The 27,869-nt window shown below is 38.4% G+C and overlaps 1 protein-coding gene across 4 annotated transcripts in view; it reads left to right on the forward strand.

The window, feature by feature from the left end:
* Window positions 1-27,869, forward strand: part of RELN (reelin) — a 521,022-nt gene that overhangs the window by 366,986 nt on the left and 126,167 nt on the right. For all 4 annotated transcript variants that reach the window (XM_067745999.1, XM_067746000.1, XM_067746001.1 and 1 more), the window contains exons 21-22: window positions 21,656-21,848; window positions 22,636-22,748. In XM_067745999.1, the coding sequence (XP_067602100.1) occupies window positions 21,656-21,848; window positions 22,636-22,748 (306 nt within the window). The remainder of the gene's footprint in view (window positions 1-21,655; window positions 21,849-22,635; window positions 22,749-27,869) is intronic.

Genomic DNA, 27,869 nt, shown 5'->3' on the forward strand with positions numbered 1-27,869 from the left:
GAAGACCTAAATAGACATCTCTCCAAAGAAGACATACAGATGGCTACGAAGCACATGAAAAGCTGCTCAACATCACTAATTATTAAAGAAATGCAAATCAAAACTACAATGAGGTATCACCTCACACCAGTTAGAATGGGCATCGTCAGAAAATCTACAAACAACAAATGCTGGAGAGGGTGTGGAGAAAAGGGAACCCTCTTGCACTCTTGGTGGGAATGTAAATTGATACAGCCACTATGGAGAACAGTATGGAGGTTCCTTAAAAAACAAAAATAGAATTACCATATGATCCAGCAATCCCACTACTGGGTATATACCCAGAGAAAACCATAATTCAAAGAGACACATGCACCCCAAAGTTCATTGCAGCACTATTTACAATAACCAGCTTATGGAAGCAACCTAAATGCCCATCGACAGACGAATGGATAAAGAAGATGTGGTGCATATATACAATGGAATATTAATCAGCCATAAAAAGGAACAAAATTGTGTCATTTGTAGAGATGTGGATGGATCTAGAGACTGTCATACAGAGTTAAGTAAGTCAGGAAGAGAAAAACAAATGTTGTATATTAATGCATGTATGTGGAACCTAGAAAAATGGTACAGATGAACCGGTTTGCAGGGCAGAAATAGAGACACAGATGTAGAGAATAAATGTATGTACACCAAGTGGGGAAAGTGGCAGGGGTAGTGGTGGTGGTTGGATGAAATGGGAAATGGGGAATGACATATATACACTAATACGTATAAGATAGATAACTAAAAAGAACCTGCTGTAGAAAAATAAATAAAATTTTAAAAAAAAAGATAAAAATTATATGATCATCTCAATAGATGCAGAAAAAGCATTTGACAAACTTCAAAATCTATTTATGATAAAAACTCTCAACATAGTACATATAAAGGGAACATACCTCAACATAATTAAGGCCATCTATGACAAGCCCACTCGATGATGAAAGGCTGAATGCATTTGCTCTAAGATCAGGAACAAGACAAGGATGCCCACTCTCACCACTTTTATTCAACATAGTCCTGAAAATCCTAGCCAGAGCAATTAGGCAAGAAAGACAAAAGTCTCCAAAATAGAAAGGAAGAAGTAAAACAGTCTGTATTTGCAGATGATGTGATATTATATCATTATAGATAGAAAAACTAAAGACTCCACAGAAACTGCTAGAACTAGTAAACAGGTTCAGCAAAGTTGCAGGATACAAAATCAATACACAAAAAATCAATAGCATTTCTATATGTTTACAATGAACTACCAGAAAGAAAAAATAAGAAAGCAATTCCATTTACAATTGCATCAGAAAGAATAAAATGCCTAGCAATAAATTTGACCAAGGAAGTGAAAAATCTGTACACTGAAGACAGTAAGACGTTGATGAAAGAAATTGAAGAAGACACAGAAAAATGGAAATATAATCAGTGCTCATGGATTGGAATGAGTAATATTGTTATAATGTCCATACTACCCAAAGTAACCTACAGATTCAGTGCAATCCCTATCAAAATTCCAGTGGCATTTTTCACAAAAATAGAAGAAACAATCCGAATAGTTGTATAAAAACTACAAAAGACCCTCAAATAGGCAACAAAATCTTGAGAAAGAAGAATAAAGCAGGAGGCATCATACTCCCTGGTTTCCAACTATATTACAGAGCTATAGTAATCAAAACAGTATGGTATTGGCATAAAAACAGACATGTAGATCAATAGAGAACAGAAAAGAGAGCCCAGAAATAAACAAATCCATGTATGATCAATTAATTTTTGACAAAAGAGCCAAGAATATACAATCGGGAAAGGACTCCCTTCAATAAATGGTGTTTGGAAAACTGAACAGCGAAACACTAAAGAAAACAACTGGACTACACAAAACCACACACAAAAATTTACTCAAAATGGATCAAAGACTTGAACATAAGACCTGAAGCCATAAAACTCGTAGAAGAAAACATAGGCAGTAAGCTCCTTTACATCGGTCTTGGCAATTATTTTTTTGCATTTGACACCAAAGCAAAGGCCGTGAAAGCAAAAAATCACAAGTGGGACTATATTAACTATATTAAACTGAAAAGCTTATGCACAGCAAGGAAAACTGTCAACAAAATGGAAAGGGAACCTACAGTATGGGAGAAAATACTTACAAATCCTATATCTGATGTGTTAATATCTAAAATATATAAAGACCCCTAAACAATCTAATTTTAAAAATGGGCAGGGCTTCCCTGGTGGTCCAGTGGTTGAGAATTTGCCTGCCAATGCAGGGCACACGGGTTCGAGCCCTGGTCTGGGAAGATCCCACATGCTGCGGAGGAACTAGGCCCGTGAGCCACAGCTACTGAGCCTGTGCATCTGGAGCCTGTGCTCCACAACAAGAGAGGCTGCAATAGTGAGAGACCTGCGCACCGCAATGAAGAGTGGCCCCTGCCTGCCGCAACTAGAGAAAGCCCTCGCACAGGAACGAAGACCCAACACAGCCAAAAATAAATAAATAAATAAATTTTTTTTTAAAAATGGGGGCTTCCCTGGTGGCGCAGTGGTTGAGAGTCCACCTGCCGATGCAGGGGACACGGGTTCATGCCCCGGCCTGGGAAGATCCCACGTGCCGCGGAGCAGCTAGGCCCGTGAGCCATGGCCGCTGAGCCTGCGCGTCCGGAGCCTGTGCTCCGCAACGGGAGAGGCCACAACAGTGAGAGGCCCGGGTACCACAAAAAAAAAAAAAAAAATGGGCAAAGGATCTAAATAGACATTTTACCAAAGAAGATGTACAGATGACCAACAGGTACATGGAAAGATGCTCACCATCACTAATCATCAGGGAAATGCAAATCAAAACCACAATGTGATATCACCTCACACAAGTTAGAGTGGCTATTATCAAAAAAACAAGAAATAACAAGTATTGGCAAGGATGTGGTGAAAGGGGATCCTTGTGCACTGTTGGTGGGAATGTAAATTGGTGCAGCCATTATGGAAAACTTTATGGAGGTTCCTCAAAAAATTAAAAATACAATCCAGCAATTCTGCTTCTGAGTATGTATCTGAAAGAAATGAAATCACTATCTTGAAAATATATTTGTTCCTCCCCCCCCATGTTTGTGGCAGCATTATTTACAATAGCCAAGACACGGAGATAACAAGAGCGTCCATCGATGTGTGAATGTATGATAAAGACAGTATGATACATACAATGGAGTATTTTCATCCATAAAAAAGAAGGAAATTCTACCATTTGTGACAACATGGATGGACTTTGAAAAAAATACAAACTCATAGATACAGAGAGAGATTGGTGGTTGCCAGAGTTGGGGGGTGGAAGATGGGCAAAATGGGTGAAGTGAGTCAAAAGGCACAAACTTTTCACTTACAAGATTAATAAGTTCTGGAGATGTAATGTACAGCATTATGACTGTAATTAATAGTACTGTACTTTATATTTGAAAGTTGCTAAGAGAGTAGATCTTAAAAGTTCTCATCACAAGAAAAAATTTTGTAACTGTGAGGTGATAGATGTTAGCTAAACTTATTGCAGTGATCATTTTGCAGCATATACATATATCAGATCGTTGTGTTGTATGCCTAATACAATGGCATATGGCAATTATATCTCAATAAAACTGGATTCAAAAAATGTATGTTCATATCTCATGGGGCATCTATAAACATGCACAACAAAAAAGAATTTGTATATTTTATGAGAAGCAAGAGTTGCCTAGGGGAAAATCCCAGACTAAAAGGATCCTAAAAGCCTGTTTATCTCATAATACAAATTAAACACAATTCACTTGCAGTAAAAGGTAGGAAATAGTACTGTGGCTCTATTACCAATTGAAGAAAATCAATAATTTAGCATTATATAATAGTCATATAATAATATAGCAGAACTGAACAATGAGTGGAATGTGTTTTAAGCTGTACAATAGGAGCTATAAAGTGGTTGTTAAGATACTTCTAGATTATAAGAACCATCAAGAATCAACAGTAATGTGTAGTAATGGATAACACAAAAAGATTTCCTAACTGGCCTAGAAAAATCCCTTCAGAGCTCATGCTTGCACAAACCTGACCTGCATTTGTGGGGACTGTCAAGCCCACAGGCAGATCTAATACACATTTAGCAAGCAGTGGGCGAAACACTTTTTAACGAGATCTACCTTTTCTTCTGCTACCTTTTGGTTAATTTTTAAAAATAGGAATATGTATTTGCAGGGGTTAAGAGTCAAGAGTCTTTTCTACATGCAGATCTTTATTCCTTTGGACTGGTCTCATGAAAATAGTCAAGGAGGTTGCCTGATACTAATACAAGGAAGGTGTCATTGGTAAACATTGACAAAGGAGAGGTTGGATTAGTGCCCTGCTGAAACTTTGGACAGCCTTGATCCCTTAGGTCACAAGAGAAACAAATTTATAACTATCCCTTTATAAAATGAATTTGCTTATAGAATAAAAATGATAGCCAAGTAAATATCTTTAGGATTTTTCTTTCATTGAACATCAACCCATAATTTACATAGAAATTTTGTCAGCTTAAATTGTTTATTAGTAAGCCTAGAGTCTTCTTGGGATTATTTTTTACAAAAACTATTAGAATAATAAATCAACTCAAATTGTGCTGCTGAAGAAAGTCAGCTGGGGTGAACTGGCTCCCAAGAGCCACTTCAACTACCATTTCTCAGCAAGTGATTAGGAAGCTTAGCAAAAAGATAAGGTAAATACATTGAGTGACAAACTGAAAAGTCACTATTATTTTCAACAGCTATGAAGAAAGTATTTTCAGTACCCAGGGGAATCAGTGCCTCTATAAAATTGGTAATATAATTGAATATACCCCCAAATAAATTTATAAATGAGTTTCTAAAATAAATCCTATTTATTAGGCTTTTTCATCCTGAGGGTTTCATTACATGAAATTTTTCATTTGTTGATAGGCTAATTTATACATTCAACTGTTTATTGATTGCACTACAAGTGCTGTTTGTCCTGAAGGTATAGCACTTGGTACTAAAGGTGAAGATAGAAAAGCCCTTTGTTTGTGGAGCTTATTTCCTAGAGGAGAAAATCAAAACTGAGCAAGGAAACAAATTTGTAATAATATTCCAGATAGTGGTAATTGCTGTGAGGATAAAGGAATGGAATGTTAGATGACATAAGTGGAGAGTCAGACTATTTTAGGTAAAATGTTTAGGGAAACCTTCCTGGGAGTGTAGAGACCAGAATATGAGAAAGAAACACTGATGTGAAAGTGTGCAAGGAAATGATTACAGGCAGAAACAGCAAGAGCAAAGGTCCTGAGGCAAGCAAGGAACTATTGATAGATTATGTTAGGGCCTTATAGAGCAACAGAGAGACTTTGGATTTTAAGTGTTACGGGAATCCAGTAAATAATTTGAAGCAAGGGAGTGATGTGATCATATTTTTAATATAATTGTAACTGCTGTGTGAGCATAGATGGTAATGATAATAGGAGAAGCAGTAGAAGGAGCTAAGCTCAGAGGCCAGTAGTGTCATCCACATATGCTTACAATGTTGCAAGGAACAGGCTGATGGACCACTTGAAAATATATATCAGAGAACAGAGGCTTAGGACCTGCCAAAGGAATGAATAAAATGGCCATGTTCCCAGATTCATGTCCAAACCGTTGACTTTTGAGTCATTTATTTCTCCAAAGTTAGATTTTCCTAAAAATCTCCCTTTAGACTAAGTGGCTACGTAAGATTTCAGAAGTAGGAGAACGTACCACTAAACAAATTAATAACAGAAATCTGCCTTTCATGATCTAGATTGAAGGTATGTCTGGCTCATTGAAAAAGAAACTTAATAGGCTGAGGTAGTTACCTTCTATGGACAGTGGTTCACAAAGCTTCGTGGTAGGCCTTGGGTGGCCTGACCTGGTCAACCTCTCCTGCCTCCCTGCCTTTCACTCAATCCTGCCCAACCACATCATTCTTCCTACTCTACCCCAATGAGCCAAGCTCTTTCATCTCCCAGCACCTTTGCATTGCCTATGCCTCTTCCTAGGAAGTTCTTTCATTAGTCTCAGTGCCAGGCCTCCAAGTTTTCCAGATAACTGGAAGAAGTCCAGGGGCTTGGAAAATGAATATTGTTTCAGAAATATGATAAGAAAATTACAATACTAAAATTAATAAATTTAAATTAAATATCTACAAAACACAACATATGCCAACCCCATTAATTGCTAAATTTAAATATTCATGAAATTTGATGCTATTGGAAATAATTCTTTGGTCAGATTCCTGAGTATGTTGAGAAATCGTAGGCAAATGTATATTCCATGCATTACCAGTAGCCAAATAAAATTTAAAGGCAAAATTATAAAATCCACTTGAAGGTTTTTGCAACAAAAAATACATATGTAATGTGAGACATGGGTGCATTTTAATATGTTTGCCATGATGTGTGATGGAGTTTCCAAAATTAAAAGTGTCAAAGTCCTATGAAAGTCTTAAAATGGCCCTGCTTCAGTACTAAGTTAGTACACACTGTACGGCTGCACATAGTTGGAAGGATAAAGAAAGAGAGAATTTCAAAGATTCCTCATGTATCTTTCTCTCTCACCTCACCTCTTCCCTCCAAGCTAAATATTTTCATTCAGGGCTCTCAGGCCTAACTACATGGGCCAGTGTGTTCCTTCCTGAAAGGAAGTGAGGTGCAAAAGGAAACAGGAAAGGGATGACAGAGACAACAGGATTGTGTTGAAAAGGCAAGCCCTAACTATAAGCAGTGTAAATATGGATTGGGTAAGTTCACTTCAACCAAAATTGGTTCTGGAGTTAGTATGGAAGAATAACAGGAGGAAGGAGGTTCTGGATAGCCAAAGATCTGAGATGAGGTGAAGTTATTAACAGAGGCTGGAAACAGCTAAAGCTTCTCTGATTCCTCTCTTCCCGCCAGAAGAGGAGGGAAGTCTTGTTGGGTCCCTGACTACTCACACACCCAGAGGTTCCTGGCAAGAGACTGGCAGGCATTATGAGAGTTGAGAGGAGCTATTTTCCCCTGGGTCCTTGATCTCCCCGCTCTCTGATAGTCTGTCCCCTTTCTGGCCCTCGGTCTCCCTCTCTCTCTCTGCTTCTCTTTGGGGGCTGAAGCCCAGGCTGTGCTTCATGCTGACTCCCCCTCTGACTTTTAAGGGAAACGACTGTGGCAGACATTTCCCTTTCTCTGCCGCAGTTTACTTCCAGCTGCTGAACATTTCCTAAAACTGCTGTTAGGTGGACAAAAAGAAGATTCAGCTGAGACTCGACAGAAATCTTTGAAAGCATTACCTCACCAACAAATTTCTGTAAACTTTTTTAATTTCTATAAACATTAAAACTAGATTTTTTTTTTAAGTTATTGGAATTAGCTGCTGGCATGTAGGGTTTGGGAGAATTGAGCTAGTTTCACAGGAGACAAAGGTGGGTGACTGGGGTGCAGATGGACCTCCGGACTCCCAACAAAGGCGAGTCACCCGCCAATCTCACGTAGCACCCGTGTACGTGCATGCAACCTGGTTATAAAGAGAGAACTGTGGTAACAGCCACTGTGTACAACAGCCTGAATGTCTAACCTAGGTGACACGTTTCCCCCCTATTCTATCTCCCACACAGAAAGTTATCTGATCCTTGAGACAAAACTGCTACTAAGTGTCCAATATTTTGCTGAGTTTTGTTTGCCAAGAGGCTGCTTTCTATAAAAGCTGAAGAAACAGCAGCCAAGCAGCTCAATTTAAGCATCATATAGCTTAAAGTAAAGTGTTAGTCCTGACTTAAAGAACCATGTGTAAATTTCCAAACTGAGAAAATGAAAATGACACTGAAGAAGCTAAAGAATATAAACTATGTACTTTAAGTAGGAATGGTAACAATAAGCAAAATAAAGCAGATGCTAGGAACAAAAGTATAAAAGGAGCCTGAAATACATGCTGAAAAGCACATGTATTCCAAAAGATCTTCTATTGCCAATTCAGCCTAACAAGATAAATACAGAGTGGTTTAGTCACTTAGAAATCCATAAGGATTTTTAAAACGAAGTATTGAGTAAATACATGACAAAATACATTACATGTAGAAATTCCAGATTTGTTCAAAGCTAGAGATTGAAGTAAGTGAAAAAGATTATCAGGGACTTCCCTGGTGGCACAGTGGTTAAGAATCTGCCTGCCAATGCAGGGGACACAAGTTTGAGCCCTGGTCTGGGAAGATCCCACATACAGTGGAGCAACTAAGCCTATGTGCCACAACTACTGAGCCTGTGTTCTAGAGCCCATGAGCCACAACTACTGAGCCCACAAGCCACAACTAGTGAAGCCCGCATGCCTAGAGCCCGTGCTCTGCAACAAGAGAAGCCACTGCAGTGAGAAGCCCACACACCGCAACAAAAGTAGACCCTGCTCAACTAGAGAAAGCCTGTGCGTAGCAATGAAGACCCAACCCAGCCAAACATAAATAAATACATTTATTTTTTAAAAAAATATTGTCATAAAATAAATTTGTATCTAGAAATTTCTTACATGGAGAATTACTCCAGTTGAGAAACTGGTGGAAAGAATGTAGTCAGGAAAACAAGGGGAAAGTTAATAAATCAGACTGTCATATGAATACAATATGTTAACCCCACATGTTTTACATACTCTTTCTCTAAACAACTCATTGAAGTGATTGTGGCAATGTAACAGAGAAAATGCTGAACCATTTTTGGAATTTGAAACTTGAATGAGCTTCTGGAAGAAGTGGGGTGTGGGAGGAAAGTTTGTTGATGAGAGTGGAGTGAGTGAAAGTTGCATGGGGGGCCAGATGTAAATCTGGGTGGAATCCATAACCTGGCCCTCAGACGCCACTCAAGACCCCTGACACTGCGCTCCGGAGCAGAGAAGAGCACCCAGCACCCCGCATGACTCAGACCCAACACCCAGCCCTCAGGTGACTCCGTGACAGGATGGCTGCCCAAGGATTCTAAGCGATGGGGAGAAGGAAGGTAGCAGGAAGGAAAACAGACATCAAGAGCCCTGTGGCTGACAGGGTCTTGGTGCTCCAGCTGGGTGTCAGGCCTAAGCCTCTGAGGTGGGAGAGCCAAGTTCAGGACATTGGACGACCAGAGACCTCCAGGCCCCAAGTAATATCAATCGGCAAAAGCTCTCCCAGAGACCCAGCTGTACCCAACGGCCAGCAAGCTCCAGTGCTGGACACCCCATGCCAAACAACTGACAAGACAGGAATACAACCCCACCCATTAGCAGAGAGGCTGACTAAAATCATACTAAGCTCACAGACACCCCAAAACACACCACCAGACATGGCCCTGCCCACGAGAAAGACAAGATCCAGCCCCACCCACCACAGTACAGGCACCAGCCCCCTCCACCAGGAAGCCTACACAAGCCACTGAAGCAGACTTATCCACTGGGGGCAGACACCAAACACAACGGGAACTACGAACCTGCAACCTGGGAAAAGGAGACCCCAAACACAGTAAGTTAAACAAATGAGAAGACAGAGAAACACACAGCAGATGAAGAGGCAAGTTAAAACCCCACCAGACCAAACAAATGAAGAGGGAATAGGCAGTCTACCTGAAAAAGAATTCAGAGAAATGAGAGTAAAGATGATCCAAAATCTTGGAAATAGAATGGAGAAAATACAAGAAACGTTTAACAAGGACCTAGAAGAACTAATGAGCAAAAAAACTACAATGAACAACACAATAAATGAAATTAAAAATGAAATCAGTAGCAGAATAACTGAGGCAGAGGAACAGAAAAGTGAACTGGAAGATAAATAGTGGAAATAACTACCGCAGAGCAGCATAAAGAAAAAAGAATGAAAAGAATTGAGGACAGTCTCAGAGACCTCTGGGACAACACTAAATGCACCAAGATATTCAAATTATAGGGGTCCAAGAAGAAGAAGAGAAAAAGAAAGGCTCTGAGAAAATATTTGAAGAGATTATAGTTGAAAACTTCCCTAACATGGGGATAGAAATAGTCAAGCAAGTCCAGGAGGCGTACAGAGTCCTATACAGGAAAATCCAAGGAGAAACACGCCAAGACACATATTAATCAAACTATCAAAAATTGAAAACAAACAAAAAATATTAAAAGCAGCAAGGGAAAAGCAACAAATAACATACAAGGGAATCCCCATAAGGTTAACAGCTGATCTTTCAGCAGAAACTCTGCAGGCCAGAAGGGAGTGGCAGGACATATTTATAGTGATGAAAGGGAAAAACCGACAACCAAGATTACTCTACGCAGCAAGGATCTCATTCAGATTTGATGGAGAAATTAAACCCTTTACAGACAAGCAAAAGTTAAGAGAATTCAGCACCAGCAAACCAGCTTTACAATAAATGCTAAAGGGATTTCTGTAGGCAGGAAAGACAAGAGAAAGAAAAGACCTACAATGACAAACCCAAAACAGTGAAAATGGTAATAGGAACATACATATCAATAATTACCTTAAATGTAAATGGATTAAATGCTCCCACCAAAAGACATAGATTGGCTGAATGGATACAAAAACAAGACCCGTATATATGCTGTCTACAAGAGACCCACTTCAGACCTAGGGACACATACAGACTGAAAGTGAGGAGATGGAAAAAGATATTCCATGCAAATGGAAATCAAAAGAAAGCTGGAGTAGCAACTTTCATATCAGACAAAATAGACTTTAAAATAAAGACTATTACAAGAGACAAAGAAGGGCACTGCATAATGATCATGGGATCAATCCAAGAAGAAGATATAACAATTGTAAATATTTAGGCACCCAGTATAGGAGCACCTCAATACATAAGGCAAATGCTAACAGCCATAAAAGGGGAAATCGACAGTAACACAGTAATAGTAGGGGCCTTTAACACCCCACTTTCACCAGTGGACAGATCATCCAAAATGAAAATAAATAAGGAAACACAAGCTTTAAATGATACATTAAACAAGGTGGACTTAATTGATATTTATAAAACATTCCATCCAAAAACAAGAGAATACACATTTTTCTCAAGTGCTCATGGAACATTCTCCAGGATACATCATATATTGGGTCACAAATCAAGTCTTGGTAAATTTAAGAAAATTGAAATTGTATCAAGTATCTTTTCTGATGACAACAGTATGAGACTAGATATCAATTACAGGAAAAAGTCTGTAAAAAATACAAACACATGGAGGCTAAACAATATGCTACGAAATAACCAAGAAATCACTGAAGATATCAAAGAGGAAATCAGAAAATACCTAGAAACAAATGACAAGAAAACACGACGGCCCAAAACCTATGGGATGCAGCAAAAGCAGTTCTAAGAGGGAAGTTGATAGCAATACAATCCTACCTCAAGAAACAAGGAACATCTCAAATAAACAACCTAACCTTACACCTAAGCAGTTAGAGAAAGAAGAGCAAAAACCCCAAAGTTAGAAGTAGGAAAGAAATCATAAGCATCAAATCAGAAATAAATGAAAAAGAAATGAAGGAAATAGCAAAGATCAATAGAACTAAAAGCTGGTTCTTTGAGAAGATAAACAAAATGGATAAACCATTAGCCAGACTCATCAAGATTTTTCTTGAGTCTTTGAGAACCCTCAAATCAATAGAATTAGACATGAAAAAGAAGTAACAACTGACACTGCAGAAATACAAAGGATCATGAGAGATTACTACAAGCAACTATATGCCAATAAATTGGACAACCTGGAAGAAATGGACAAATTCTTAGAAAAGCACAACCTGCCAAGACTGAACCAGGAAGAAATAGAAAATATAAACAGACAAATCACAAGCACTGAAATTGAGACTGTAATTTAAAATCTTCCAACAAACAAAAGCCCAGGACCAGATGGCTTCACAGGTGAATTCTATCAAACATTTAAAGAAGAGCTAACACCTATTCTTCTCAAACTCTTCTAAAATATAGCAGAGGGAGGAACACTCCCAAACTCATTCTATGAGGCCACCATCACCCTGATACCAACACCAGACAAAGATGTCACAAAGAAAGAAAACTACAGGGCAATATCACTGATGAACATAGATGCAAAAATCCTCAACAAAATACTAGCAAACAGAATCCGACAGCGCATTAAAAGGATCATACACCATGATCAAGTGGGGTTTATTCCAGGAATGCAAGGATTCTTCAATATCCACAAATCAATCAATATAATAAACCATATACAAATTGAAGGAAAAAAACATATTATCATCTCAATAGACGGAGAAAAAGCTTTTGACAAAATTCAACACCCATTTATGATAAAAACCCTCAAGAAAGTAAGTATAGAGGGAACTTACCTCAACATAATAAAGGCCAAATATGACAAACCCAGAGCCAACATCGTTCTCAATGGTGAAAAACTGAAACCATTTCCTCTAAGATCAGGAACAGACAAGGTTGTCCACTCTCACCACGATTATTCAACATAGTTTTGGAAGTTTTAGCCACAGCAGTCAGAGAAGAAAAAGAAATAAATGGAATACAAATCGGGCAAGAAGTTAAGCTGTCACTGTTTGCAGATGACTTGATACTATACATAGAGAATCCTAAAGATGCTACCAGAAAACTACTAGAGCTAATCAATGAGTCTTGTGAAGTAGCAGGATACAAAATTAATGCACAGAACTCTCTTGCATTCCTATACACTAATGATGAAAAATCTGAAAAAGAAATGAAGGAAACACTCCCATTTACCATTGCAACAAAAAGAATAAAATACCTAGGAATAAACCTACCTAAGGAGACAAAAGACCTGTATGCAGAAAACTATAATACACTGATGAAAGAAATTAAAGATGATACAAACAGATGGAGAGATATACCATGTTCTTGGATTGGAAGAGTCAACAATGTGAAAATGACTATACTACCCAAAGTAATCTACAGATTCAGTGCAATCCCTATCAAACTACCAATGGCATTTTTCACAGAACTAGAACAAAAAATTTCACAATTTGTATGGAATCCCAAAATACCCCCAATAGCCAAAGCAATCTTGAGAAAGAAAAACGGAGCTGGAGGAATCAGGCTCCCGGACTTCAGACTATACTGCAAAGCTACAGTAATCAAGGCAGTATGATACTGGCACAAAAACAGAAATATAGATCAATGGAACAGGACAGAAAGTCCAGAGATAAACCCATGCACATATGGTCACCTTATTTTTGATAAAGGAGGCAAGAATATACAACGGAGAGAAGGCAGCCTCTTCAATAAGTGGTGCTGGGAAAACTGGACAACTACATGTAAAAGAATGAAATTAGAACACTCCCTAGCACCATACAAAGAAATAAACTCAAAATGGATTAAAGACCTAAATGTAAGGCCAATCACTGTAAAACTCTTAGAGGAAAACATAGGCAGAACACTCTATGACATAAATCACAGCAAGATCTTTTTTGACCCACCTCCTAGAGAAATGAAATACAACCAAAAATAAACAAATGGGACCTAGTGAATCTTAAAAGCTTTTGCACAGCAAAGGAGCCCATAAACAAGATGAAAAGACAACCCTCAGAATGGGAGAAAATATTTGCAAATGAAGCAACTGACAAAGGATTAATGTCCAAAATTTACAAGCAGCTCATGCAGCTCAGTATCAAAAAAACAAATAACCCAATCCAAAAATGGGCAAAAGACCTAAATAGACATTTCTCCAAAGAAGATATACAGATTGCCAACAAACACATGAAGGGATGCTCTATGTCACTAATTAGAGAAATGCAAATCAAAACTGCCATGAGGTATCACGTCACACCAGTCAGAATGGTCATAACCAAAAAATCTACAAACAGTAAATGCTGGAGAGGGTGTGGAGAAAAGGGAAGCCTCTTGCACTGTTGGTGGGAATGTAAATTGATACAGCCACTATGGAAAATAGTATGGAGGTTCCTTAGAAAACTAAAAATAGAACTACCATACGACCCAGCAATCCCACTACTGGGCATATACCCTGAGAAAACCATAATTCAAAAAGAGTCATGTACCACAATGTTCATTGCAGCTCTATTTACAATAACCAGGACATGGAAGCAACCTAAGTGTCCCTCAACAGATGAATGGATAAAGAAGATGTGGCACATATATACAATGGAATGTTAGCCATAAAAAGAAACGAAATTGAGTTATTTGTAGTGAGGTGGATGGACCTAGAGACTGTCATACAGAGTGAAGTAAGTCAGAAAGAGAAAAGCAAATACCGTATGCTAACACATATATATGGAATCTAAAAAAAAAAAAAAAAATGGTTCTGATGAACCTAGGGGCAGGACAGGAATAAAGACACAGATGTAGAGAATGGACTTGAGGACACGGGGAGGGGGAAGGGTAAGCTGGGATGAAGTGAGCGAGTAGCATTGACATATATCCACTACCAAATGTAAAATAGATAGCTAGTGGGAAGTAGCCGCATAGCACAGGGAGGTCAGCTCGGTGCTTTGTGCCCACCCAGAGGGGTGTGATATGGAGGGTGGGAGGGAGATGCAAGAGGGAGGGGATATGGGGATATATGTATACATACAGCTGATTTTCTTTGTTAAACAGCAGAAACTAACAACATTTTAAATATTTATACTCCAATAAAGATGTTAAAAAAAAAAAAATGTTGGGTGGACCCTCGCACCTGGCCCCACTAAACTCTTCAAGGCTGAAGCTGGGGCTAGAGACCAGTAACACAGGCGATGCCATGAGGGATAGATGTCCACAGAAATATGAAAAGTCAGGGGCCTCCACACCCTGAATACCACAGAATGGTGAGCATAACGCAAAACCCGTTAGAATCACAGAGGGAAAATTACAACAACCGTAATCCAGAATGTGATGTCAATATTTTGTTTGAGTCCTTGATGGGTGAAGCAAACAAAAAATAGGTGAGGACCTAGAGAAATGTATGAGAGGTAAATAACAAGGGTGGTTTAATCGATAAAGAAAAAAAATTGTACCCTACAAATAAAAAATACAAATCCCTTTCATGTGTCCATTAGACATTTGCAAAAAATGATTATGAACTAGGCTCTGAGGCTGACTTAATAGATACCAATAAAGCATGACACCAAAAGCAGGGCCCATTAAGGTCACATATTCCAGCACTTGAAATTTTTAAACTTGTTTTTGTGAACGGGGGGGGTGACCTCCCTGAAAACAAAACATGACAAGAAATTGGGAGCAAGGGGCTATTTGCAACGTATATGACAGACTGTTTCTCCCAAATATGTGAAGAACTTGTACAAATAAGTAAGGAAAAGATAAATGCCAACTGTAAAAATGGGCAAAGTACATGAAAAGGCAACCCCAAAAAACTACAAATAGGCAATGAATAGTTAACATAAATAGCATGTTAACTTCTCTAGTAATCAAATAAACGTAGATTAAAAGACTGCATAGAGTAGCTGAAATGAAAAATATTGTGCATGTTCAGTGTTGATATGTGGTGAGAATCAGCAGCTCCGTCCGTCGTTGTTAATATTTTTTGGTAAGTGTAACTTTGTACAACCTTTTTGAAGGGCAACTTAGCAATAAGTGCTAACTTTTAAATTTTGCTTTGACCAAGTAAGTCTGCTTCTAGGAATTTATCCTAAGAAAATAATTGGACAAGTACACAAAGATATACAAGGATACATATTATAGAAGCATTGTTTATAACAGTGAAAACTGGAAACAACCTCCAAAGATTTCCATAATTGGAGATTGGCTTTATTCATTAAAAATGACAGTGTCTTACCATATTTTTCGATCTGGAAAGACAGCAATGAAACAGTTTTTAGAAAGAAAAAAACAGGACTATTACAATTTTATGATTTTTTTAAAAGAAAGAAAAGTTTGTGTGTGTGTGTAAACATAAGAAAGTCTGGAAGTACTTACACTAAAATGTTAGCAGTGATCATCTCTAGGTAGAATTGTGAATTTTTATTTTTTAAAAAAATGCTTCTATAATGTCAGATTTTTTTTCCAATAAGTGTAAAACTTATATAATCCACTAAAATCATGGTTATTTCTGTTTTGAGACATAATATTATAGAAATAACAAATGAGTTTAAATGCCACCTTTAATTCCACAGTATCAGCAAGTTTTTCTGTCAACTCTAGTAAACATTTTTTGATGATTACAAGAACAAACCCCCTCCCCCCAAAAAAGGATGATGGAGAGGCTTAAATTCATTCACATGTCCTTCTGCAAATTAATATAACTTCCGAATAGTATCAGACTAAAAACAGCTTTGTGTTGGTCTTCTACTTCTCTGAAAATGAGTTCTGCAGAGCTGTTCTATTCCATGGGGTTCTTGAAAATGATAGAATACTGCTTAGATTTCTAAGAAATGTAAATATTGGTGCGTTGTCTTCTCTTGTGGCCCATGGGTAGTGACACTACAGCCACATTGTTTACTTACCAAACTATTCTGAAAGAGATGGATCAATTGTCAAAAATGGCTCATTCGCTAGGTGATTTGGCTGTTTTACATGAATTTGCTTTTAAAGAACTTGGTGGCCTGAGTATTCTCCTGTTTAGTTAGATGTATCTGCCTTTCATGTAAAAGAGCCTTTTTTCTGGAGATGGGAATGAGGCTCTAGGGAAACACAGAAAGCAATTTCTTTAAGTGAGGATAACCTCAAAACCTTGTCTGTGTTCATTACAGCATTTAAGTAACTGTGGTTTTGGAAAACTTGCCTTCTCTCCCATCAAGACACCCCACTCATGTGCTCATTTTATTTAACATTCTTTACATGCCTTTGGTAGGCATGACATAGTGGAAAGGACATCAAAGTAGAAATCAGAAGACCTGGTTTCTAGCTTTTTAGTAACTGAGTGACCCTGGAGGCCAACAGCTCAACCTCCCAGTTTTCCTTCTCTGTAATACAATGTTGAGGATCCCTGGTATCTCCCAAATGGTCTTGACTCAGAGGTCAAATGAAATAATCCAGCTGTTAGAAAACCACGATGTCGTGCGCTAACACCAGGTGCTTCTTGAGGTGCACAAGGCTCTGAGTGCTGTGAGGGATGTAGTGGTGAACAAGATGTGACCTCTCCCTGCAGAGAGGCTTCCAGCCTGGTCAGGACAATAGATCCTCAGCAGTACCGGAGATTAAGCAAGGAAGGGGGAGGCGAAGGACCTATACTCTGGACTAAGATACGACTAAGGAGGCTTAGTCACATTATGGTGTCGTCCACTTACCAGTGTCATAACAGAGAGCCTACTAGCCTTCTTAGGGGTGGAAATGAAAAGGCACAGGGAGGTAAGCCTGTCCTAATGGAAAGTGTTATCCCTATTCTCTCATTAAATCTTGTAGTTAGATGCAGGACTTTTTTTATTGTTCCTTTATTTTTGAGGCACTCTTGCAAATCAACATGAATAGAACTGAGCCTCCGATTCCCAAGGCATTCTGTCTCCGGAATTTCTCCCCAAAATGCTGATGTGGACAATTTTATTCTGTTTCTGTGATTGCAACAGAGAAGTTCAGTTTCAGTTTTGCCTTTATAAATGTATCTTGACTTAGACAAGCAGCAAAGAGGAGCAGTTTTGTAAATTAAAGGATTGCAGGCTTTCAAGTTCTCTCCCCTAAAATTCCATCTGTGTATGAACATCAGAGTATTCAGGAGGAAAACGTCAGACCTAATATCACTTGGCTTTCAGCCAGTCTTGAATAAATCATAAACATTCGAGTGAACTTGTTCTATGAATGGTCAAGATTTTAAGGCACAAAAAAAAGAAAAAGATTTTAAGGCACAGATGTCTGTGATCTTCTTGGGTTATTTTGCTTCAGATTAAGACATCAGGAGAGGTATCCTGCAATACCATGAAGTATGGCAGGTGTATCAGAAATGCATTCAGGGCCTCCCTGGTGGTGCAGTGGTTGAGAGTCCTCCTGCCGATGCAGGAGACACGGGTTCGTGCCCCGGTCCAGGAAGATCCCACATGCCGCAGAGCGGCTGGGCCCGTGAGCCATGGCCGCTGGGCCTGTGCATCCGGAGCCTGTGCTCCAGAACAGGAGAGGCCACAACAGTGAGAGGCCCGCGTACCGCAAAAAAAAAAAAAAAGAAAGAAAGAAAGAAATGCATTCAGCTCTAGGTTGTAACAAAAACAACCAGAAAAGACTGACCGTGGCATAAGCAAAAGTGAAGAGGCTTATTTGTCATTTGTGACAAGCAGTCCTAGGACTGGCAATCCAGGGCTGGTAAGCAGCTTAACAAGGCCGTCAGGGACCTGTGTTCTCTTCATCCTTCTACTCCACCATCTCAGCAAAGAGAGCTCCAACTGAATATTTTTGTTCATAGGCTGACTGCTGCCCCATTAGGGAGGAAGGAAAATAGTAGGAGCAACAGGCAAAAGGACATGCCAGCCAACTCCATCTGTCTCTTTTTTAAAAGCTTATATTAAAGCTGAGTGAGTATACCCACCTAGCATCTTTCACTTACGTCTCATTGGTGAGACTTACGATGGACTTGGGCAACCCCCAGACCAATCACTACAAGGTGACTGGGGAAGAGAGGGGCTGTGGATGGCAGCTGATCAGCCTACCCAACAATATCTGCCCACAATTACCAGTGGAACAAACATTCATGCTAAATAAGAATTTTATTGTCACTGTTTAACTGTCCTCATTTAGCCTCTTAACTTGTCCTTTTATACTTTTTGTCTTGTTTCTTTCTTGGTGTCTTGGCACCTTTAAAAGCCGTTATCATCAGGGTAGCTCACAGAGCACACACTTCTCAGGTTTGAATGCTTCCTCTTTCCAACCAAGTTCATGGTTAATTTGTTACTATGCAAAATTTGGGTGCAGGCACTATTTACAAAACGTAGCACTTCTTTCTGAATCTGTGTAGAATTGCCAGGACACTAAACCATCTCAGAAGGGAGGAATTTAAAAGGAGCTGATTGTGAAAATAATCTTAAATTATTTCAGAAATGCTGGGGTGGAGAGACAATGTACATGACACGAGTGAGAAAATTTTAGTGCCTCTGTGTGGCCTGTAGACCGTTCAGCCCGTGTGCTTCCATGCACTCTGTGGTTTTTTTACCAGATGCCCAGGGAATATGTGCCTTTAAAGTAAAAAGTTAAATCAACCCTAGTTGGCTGCCTCTGATTGCCTTTCTCATAAAGGATATAACCCTTGAAGCAAAAAGCGGCATTCATTTCTCACAGGGAGAAGCATTTGGGATTTTTTTGCCTGTTTTAAAGACTCTGGAATTTATATAGATGAGTTTGTGCCTATATAGCTTACTATTATTTTTGCTCTATGTTGATTTATTTTGTAATATTGCTAAAAAATGCATCCTACAGCTTCATATTTTCTAGATCATATCCTGTATGCCCTAACACATAGCAGCAGTCATGGTTTTACATCTCTAACATCGGAGCATCAGTGCATAGTAACAGAAAGTTAATGCTTTTTAAATTAAGTATAACTGAAAATTATTCAAAACTACAGTGTTAAAAAACGACAGTGTTTTTTCTTCTCCATCTTAGAGTAATAGAAGGACAAAGAGATAGTGTATTGGTTGAGAGGTTTTGGAGTCAGGCAAAGCTGATTTCTCATTGAGTCTGTACCATTTACTATCCCCATTTCCTTATTTGTTAACTAGAGGTAATTGTTTCTACTTCATAGAGTTATTGTAAGGATGTATTGTAATATGCGTATTGTGCTTAGCACTGTCTTAGGATATAGGCCTAACTCAGCAACTGGTGGGCATCTTTATAATAGCAACAAACAAGTTGTAGCACTGGATTTGTAAGCCTAGCAGTACTAAATAAGAATTTTCCCTTCATTTATGAATAGTACACTAAAGCAGAGATTAGGGCTCTTACATTTTATTACTCTATTTGTTGTTCAAGTGTTTAAAACTTAGCTAAACAGTAATTAGTCATTGTGTGGAAAAAGCTTCTTAAATTTTATAGCCTTGAGCCCAAACCCATGATGATCTTCCATATAAGCAAAATTCCATCTTTAAATAACATCTTAGGGCTTCCCTGGTGGCACAGTGGTTGAGAGTCCGCCTGCCGATGCAGGGGACATGGGTTTGTGCCCCGGTCCGGGAAGATCCCACATGCCGCGGAGCGGCTGGGCCCGTGAGCCATGGCCGCTGACCCTGCGCATCCGGAGCTTGTGCTACGCAACGGGAAAGACCACAACGGTGAGAGGCCCGCGTACCGCAAAAAAAAAAAAAAAAAAAAATTACAATTAAAATAAAAATAATAATAACATCTTAAACTCTGCAAGAAGCAAATCAGAGTAGTAGCTTCTTATTTTGCTGATTCAGCAAAGGGGAATTAAGAAAAAATATTAAGTGCCTCAAAGATTTCATGGAGTATTGCATTATCTCCTTTGTCAGCTAAGCCCCCTTACCATTGAACAGTGGTACTTGACCTGCTTCAGAATGGCAGTACCAAGTACTGTGGCAGACAAACCTCAGTGTGGCTGGCCCTGGGAATATTTACATTGACCCATATTAACTACAGTGAAACATGTCCATATTTTAATCTCCTCTGGTAGGTTATAAATTCCTTGAGCACTTTTCTCTGAAAAAGTAATTGTGCGGGCCTTCAAGCAGTTTATAATCCCGTAGTACTCAATTGAGACGAGTAAGACATGGGAATTTTTGAGTTGAGGTACAACCATTAGAACTGCATTATCATGTTTTCAGTATTTAATGGCTGAGCATTAAAGACTATTTGGAAAATAAGAAAAATGAGAAGTTTTAAATTGTCCCATTTCCTACCATCAAACACAGCCCCTGCAAACATTCTGGTGAATTTCCTTCATTCATCATTTTGTGGATTTTTTTAAAACTTACTTTTTCACATACACATTAATTTGATTATATAACCTTCATTAATATTTGAAATATGGACAATCTATCGTGACTATACCAATTTACTAAAGCATTCCATTTTCCCTATAGTTTGACATTTAAATTGTTGCCAATTACTACTGTGAGTAAACCTGCAATATTCATCGTATTTTATAAAATTATTTTTGAATTTAGGACTATTTCCTTAGGATAGGTTCCAAGAAATGAGTCAAAGGGTTTATACTCATGAGCAGTATATGAGTGAGTACCCATTTTCAAATATATTTGACAACTGTAGGTATTAACTTAAAAGAAAATATTGCTTCCTTGATAAGCAGATTGTTTCAAATTGCCTTTTCTAAGATTTTGTTTTTAAATAAATTTATTTATTTATTTTTGGCTGCATTGGGTCTTCGTTGCTGCACGCAGGCTTCCTCTAGTTGAGGTGAGCCGGGGCTACTCTTCGTCGTGGTGCGTGGGCTTCTCATTGCAGCGGCTTCTCTTGTTGCGGAGCACGGGCTTTAGGCGTGTGTGGGCTCAGTAGTTGTGGCTCGTGGGCTCTAGAGGGCAGGCTAAGTAGTTGTGGCGCACGGGCTTAGTTGCTCCGCAGCATGTGGGGTCCTCCCCGACCAGGGCTTGAACCATGTCTCCTACATTGGCAGGCGGATTCTTAACCACTGTGCTACCAGGGAAGCCTTCAAATTGCCTTTTTTAGATGAACTAAAATCCATTCTAGAGCTTGGCAAGGTTTAAATAAGTAAAATGAAACTATTTTGATGTATGATATGAAACGAAGAGCTTAATTTTTCCCTAATATATTGCTGTTTTTAATTTTCTGATTTCCACCTCTGTCTTTCAGTTTTACAGGAGATTCTAAACTTGCCTCAAGTATGCGCTATGTGGAAACACAATCAATGCAGATAGGAGCATCCTACATGATTCAGTTCAGCTTGGTGATGGGCTGTGGCCAGAAATACACTCCACACATGGACAACCAGGTGAAACTAGAGTATTCAACCAACCATGGCCTCACCTGGCACCTCGTACAAGAGGTAAGTCTATTTTTTCTAAAGTTTGTGTTAGGTAGCCTTCACGTTTTAACACAGGAAGCAAAGAATTGCAATTCTAAAAGTTTAGTTTTGGTTGAAAAGGAACAATGTTATTTGTAACAGAATTGACATCAAGTCAGCAGTGGATTATAAGGATGCCACATTCTGCATTATCAGATACTAAAGGGCAATTGAAAATATTTAAAAATGGGAATAACTTCAGGACTAGATATACTGGGATGGTGTTTTCGACATTATTTTCTCTAGCTCTCTTTTTCTATAAATGTCTCTTTCTTCTTTCTCTATAGCATGTCTTCATCTGTTCTTTTCTAAGTCTCTTCACCTGCAGGTAGATCATATTAAGAATATGGTATCTCTTGTTTTAAAAAAGAAATACATAATTCCAGTTTCTTGGAATAAAATGTACTTCTTTATATATACATACTGGTGGTCTGATATTGCAATAAATGCATAAATACATAGTGAATAGGATAATTTTACCAAATGCCAATGTTATGCTAACAGGCCAAAAAATGGATCCTAATCCATTTTCTGTTTTTCCATGTGAGAATTGGAAGACATTTAATTCCACTGTGAGATCTCATTTAAATTATTTCCCAAATATTTTAGCTTCACAGAAGGACAATTTATAGATTGCATTCATGTTGCAAATGGTTGAGATTGTAACATTAGATTTCTCCAAGGTCTTTTTCACTTGAGTTGAGAGAGTAAACATATTGCCCTGGAGGAAACAGAAGCTGAGTTGAATTTTTGCATGATTCTCTTTTAGGAATGCCTTCCAAGTATGCCGAGTTGTCAGGAATTTACATCAGCAAGTATTTACCATGCCAGTGAGTTCACACAGTGGAAAAGAGTCATAGTGCTTCTTCCCCAGAAAACTTGGTGAGAGATGACATCTTCAGATATGGCTGTCACTTTAACTTTTCTATCTCTTTTAGCATGACGAATATGAAGAAGAATTAAGCACAAGGTGGCAAGACGCATTCTTTTTTTTCAGCATCAAAAGATATTTCTTTTATTCCTAGGCTATTTGAAAAATAGAGTCAATGAAAGTTTGGTTTCCAAACTGTCCTGGCTTTTTCTCATCTCCCTTTTGCCTCAACTTTTCTTTTTTTGGGAAAATTCAATGATCCAGTTCCTTTGGGTTTGACATATAAAAGAGAATGATACAGGGCTTCCCTGGTGGCGCAGTGGTTGAGAGTCCGCCTGCCGATGCAGGTGACACGGGTTCATGCCCCGGTCCAGGAAGATCCCACGTGCCGCGTAGCAGCTGGGCCCGTGAGCCATAGCTGCTGAGCCTGCGCGTCCGGAGCCTGTGCTCCAGAACGGGAGAGGCCACAGCAGTGAGAGGCCCACGTAACGCAAAAAAAAAAAAAAAGAGAATGATACAGGAATCTAAAAACTCTTATGTCAAGACAGTTTGGATTGCAAGGCTGTTTTCTTGGTTCAAAGCCCTTCTTTTGCTTTTAAAAACTTAATATACACTCTTTTTCTCTATTCACATTCTTTCAGTAACAATGGAAATCATCCCCCAGGAAGCAGAAGCCTCAGTAACTAGGGAGAAAGTTAAACATTTGATAATATGAAAGAGAAAAGCACATTTTCCCCAAATGTTACATTGTTTCATGTTAGACTGAGGCCTGTGTGAGGAATAGATTGTAGGATAAAGAGTGAAGACAGGGAGACCAGTTCCAGCGGGGAGGGGGGAGGTCCAGGTATTAGATGTTTAGGTGGCTTGGAGTATGATAGTAACAACGTGGAAAGAGACATCTTTTATGAAATGTATTTTAATCAAATAGGGCTTGTTGATGGACCAGATTGGGGCTGAGGTAGAAATGGAAGAATCAAAAGCAGTTTCTAAAGTCTGGGCCTGGGAACATTGTTGGATGGTAATACCACTGACTGAGATGGGAGGGATTGGAGGAGTGGATTTAGGGCAGAGAATTAAGAGACATAGTGCTTCTTAGGTTTTGTAATGTGAAGTTTGAGATACTTATCTACTCGAGCAGAAGTGTCAAGAAGCCAATTGGACTTATGAATCTGGAGCTCAGAAAAGAGGTTTGGGTTGAAAAGTTAAATAGTATGAGTCCTGTTTAAACCCTGGGGTAGGACGAGCTTGCCCAGGAAAGAACCTTTGACTAGAAATTAGAAGGGCTGAGTTCTCAGTATATCTCTACTGATTGACTACATGCTTTAGCCATTTAACCTCTTCAAACGTGACTCCTTATGTGTATGATGAAGAGGTTGAACTAGACAATCTTAAAAGGTCCCTGGCAGTTCTGGAATTCTAAGATTCTGTGATTTGTGTAGCAGAAAAAGCATAAAAGAGACAAAAATTATATTTTTCTGTGGTATCTGCCTTCCAAGACCCCTTTTGTTAAAAAAATTACTAAATCAACCCTTCTCAGACTAGTTTATGTAAGTTAGGCTGTACAAAAAAACAATTGGTTAGATAACTACCTAGAATTATTATTATACCTCCTTTAGTTGAAGATTGAATTACTACATTATAGAAGACTGTCTCCTTGATTATTTTTAAAGATTCATCATTATGTCGGTTGGAACAAAATGCTTGAAATTTGATTTCCACAGATTTTTTTATATCCAACTGTGAGCCATTTCCTGGATACTCTATTAATGCTTTGTATAACAAGTTGCTACTTTTCTAACATCCTACTTTTTTATATCTACTGCTGGGAATATAATCAAGATTTTTATTTAATTTCAATGATATTCCAAGCATATCTATCAAGATTATAAAAAGCGACACATCAAACAATTGAAATACTGGTCATACTTGGTGCAAATCTACTGAGCTTCTTATTTAATTTGCCCCCATTATTTTGCCATTAAGTATATTACCCTCATTATTTAAAAAACACTGATTTTTATTCATTGACATGTGGGGTACAATTTCAAAATTATGATGACAAGATAATACTGATAGTGTATTTTAGAGATGTCCTTTTGTTCCCAGAAAAGTTTTAAATTATAATTCTTAATTAATATAGTTTAGGCAATATCCAAAAAGTATCGTCCTTTATCGAAATAGCCTTTGCAGGTTATTTTACACTGAGATTGTATGTAGCATTATTATTTTCTTAGCTTAAAAGATAGGGCTTCCCTAGTAGCGCAGTGGTTGAGAGTCTGCCTGCTGATGCGGGGACACGGGTTCGTGCCCTGGTCCTGGAGGATCCCACATGCTGCAGAGCGGCTGGGCCCATGAGCCATGGCCGCTGGGCCTGCTCGTCCAGAGCCTGTGCTCCTCAACGGGAGAGGCCACAGCGGTGAGAGGCCCGCGTACCGCAAAAAAAGAAAAAGAAAAAAAAGAAAAAGATAGTACCACTAGGTTGAAAGTTTTAGTATAGTAAGAAAAGGTCTCGTTCTTGTCAATGTTTATTCAGCACTTGAGAGGAAATATATTGATCCTTAAACTCTTTAGTTTTAACACAGAGCCTGTCATGTTGTAGAGGTGCTCATTAAATGTTGGGAAATTAAATAAATTTCAATTCAATGTGCCTTGATGAACTAAAGAGATGTTTTATTACAAACCATCTCTTTTTACAAACTGAAAAAAAAATCTACTAGATCATTCCTCTGACAATTTGCCTTTAAGTACATGTAGGTAAATAATTGAATTCTGCTTTTCCAGATTTCCCTCAAAGCCCTGGGTAAAGAAAGTAAAAATATTTCTTAAAAACAAACCACCCAATAGGATATTTATTTTAACATTTCTACTGACTAATACGTAAACTAAACATTATTGCTATAGTATTTCAAAAAAATAGTGTTCAACTGGTTATTATCATTGTTTTCGGATCTGTAATGCTTTAAAGCTCTGCTATAAAGATAAAGTACATTTATTCTCTTTGGCATTCTTGATAACTTTATTATATGCATTTCAAACTTTTGCAGATTGCCTGTTTTTCCCAAGCATTGGGGCAAGGAAGTACAATTTAGTGTGAAGCAATATTCCTTTTGGTGAATCTTTCTTCTGCTGTTTTGATTGTCCAGCATATGCAACTATAAATTGAACGTAGACGAGCAAATTTGGTCTGCACTGTCAAAGATCTGTTAACTTTAGAAGATAATGCTAGATAGGACAACTTAGAGTGGAATACTGAACATGTATACACCTGTTCAGAGAAATTATTTTGTATATGAACTGAACATTTGTTACCCAATGAAAATTAATTTTGTTTTTGTGAGAGACATTTACATAAGAACAGGGCCTAATGAGACCCAAACGGCTGTCAGTTGCTGACTTCATGAACAAATCAACACCTGATGACTGAATGAGTTTCAGGATATTTGGGTAAATGTAATTATAGTCACTCTGAAGGTAGAAAATACAATTTAGCCGGACTTCATTTACCTTGATTCCTCAGTTACCTAACTATCGAGAGATGACTCAATGGTATTTTATTTCAGTCTAGAAGTTGATAAGAGGAAAAAAATCAAATAAAGAAAAGACTGTCAAATTATGTTGCCTTTGAGAATCCATAGTTTGAATTTTAAATGTAGGTCAACTTCATTTCATGATCCACACAGCAGTAGTGCTATTTCCAGACTCAATCCAAAGTACACAAGATTTTCCTCCTAAGAATACTTAGTTTTGAGAGAGAGGCAGAGGCAGGGAGAAAGAGAAAGGGAGAGAGAGGAAGAGAAAATTGGCAAATTAAATATTTGTATTGAGGGCGATATTTAGCAGTGATGCAGCTGCAAATCAGTGAGATCACACCTTGTGTTCTCACATGTGACCAGCTGGAGATTGCTCACACAACTAATTTTTTTTTCTCACTAAAAACGAAGCCAATATTCAACCTCTTTTGCTTTCTTTTCTGTTAATTAACATCAGTACATGAAACTGTGGATTGTCACTTTAAATGGAATAATTCACTTTTTAAGCTTTTTATCTTAAGGAAATATCTTTTCAAGAGTTCATAGGTACATGTAAGGATTAATTTACTTATAAAAAGAATTTGGAGAGTGTTTACATGTGACTGTTTAGAAGCATAAATTGAGAAATCTAGGTCAGGTTCTGAAACCCTCCAACCCCATTTTAATGTTTGAAACTTCAAAATAATGTATGCCATGGGTTTCATGTAAGCATGTGACTCTAAAGAAAATAAACTATCACCTCGGTCAACAAACCACCAGAGCAATCATTACATTTTTGAGCTGGAAGGGATCTTAGAAATCAGATTGCCCAATCTATTTATTTGAGAGGTGAGGAACTAGAAGCCCCTGAAGTCTTAAATTGTCCAGTAAAGATCACACAGCTGATAAATTACAGAGCCAGGGTCCTGGGGGACCGGTCGCCTGACTCCTAGCACTTTCTTCACACTGTTACCTGCAGAAGTCAGAAACAGGCTGCCCTTTCCTGGCCTTGTCCCTCCACTCATCGGCTCGTTTTTTAGCAGACTGTTTTTGTACACTTACTTTATTCTGTTCCTGTGCAGACTACTGAGACAAAAACATATCCCTGTCCCCAAAGGAGTTCACCGTCTAGATATGTGTGACCCTAGACTTGACTCAGATTGTAATCAATCTTAAAAGAAATATAGTCATCTCTCCTTTAAATGACAGTGGTGCATGCGTCTTAATTTATTTGTTTTCTGTGGGGCTCTAAGATAATGTACTTACTTTTATAGTAGACTTTTCTAAAAAACATTTCTTAATGGGACTGTGAAAATTGTGATGGCTGTTAGATTACAAATATAAACTATTACCGTAGAAGAGGTGCATCTGTCTCATTGTATGTACCATGAAGAACACTGATATCCTGCTAACCTGTGTCTAGTGGATGCACCTCAGTGAATCCTGGAATCATCCTACTAGGAATAAAAATGCAACCTATTAGCCACAGATCGTTAGTAAAATAAACAGTAAAGGCTTAGTCTGGATTTTAACAGCCTGTTATGTACTTAGGGAGTATTCAATATGTGGGTAATTGATGCAGTAGACTTTAATGGATCATTCAGAGCCATTAAGATCAAGCGT

Source organism: Pseudorca crassidens, chromosome 8 (assembly GCF_039906515.1).
Source record: "Pseudorca crassidens isolate mPseCra1 chromosome 8, mPseCra1.hap1, whole genome shotgun sequence".
Lineage (NCBI taxonomy): Eukaryota > Metazoa > Chordata > Mammalia > Artiodactyla > Delphinidae > Pseudorca > Pseudorca crassidens.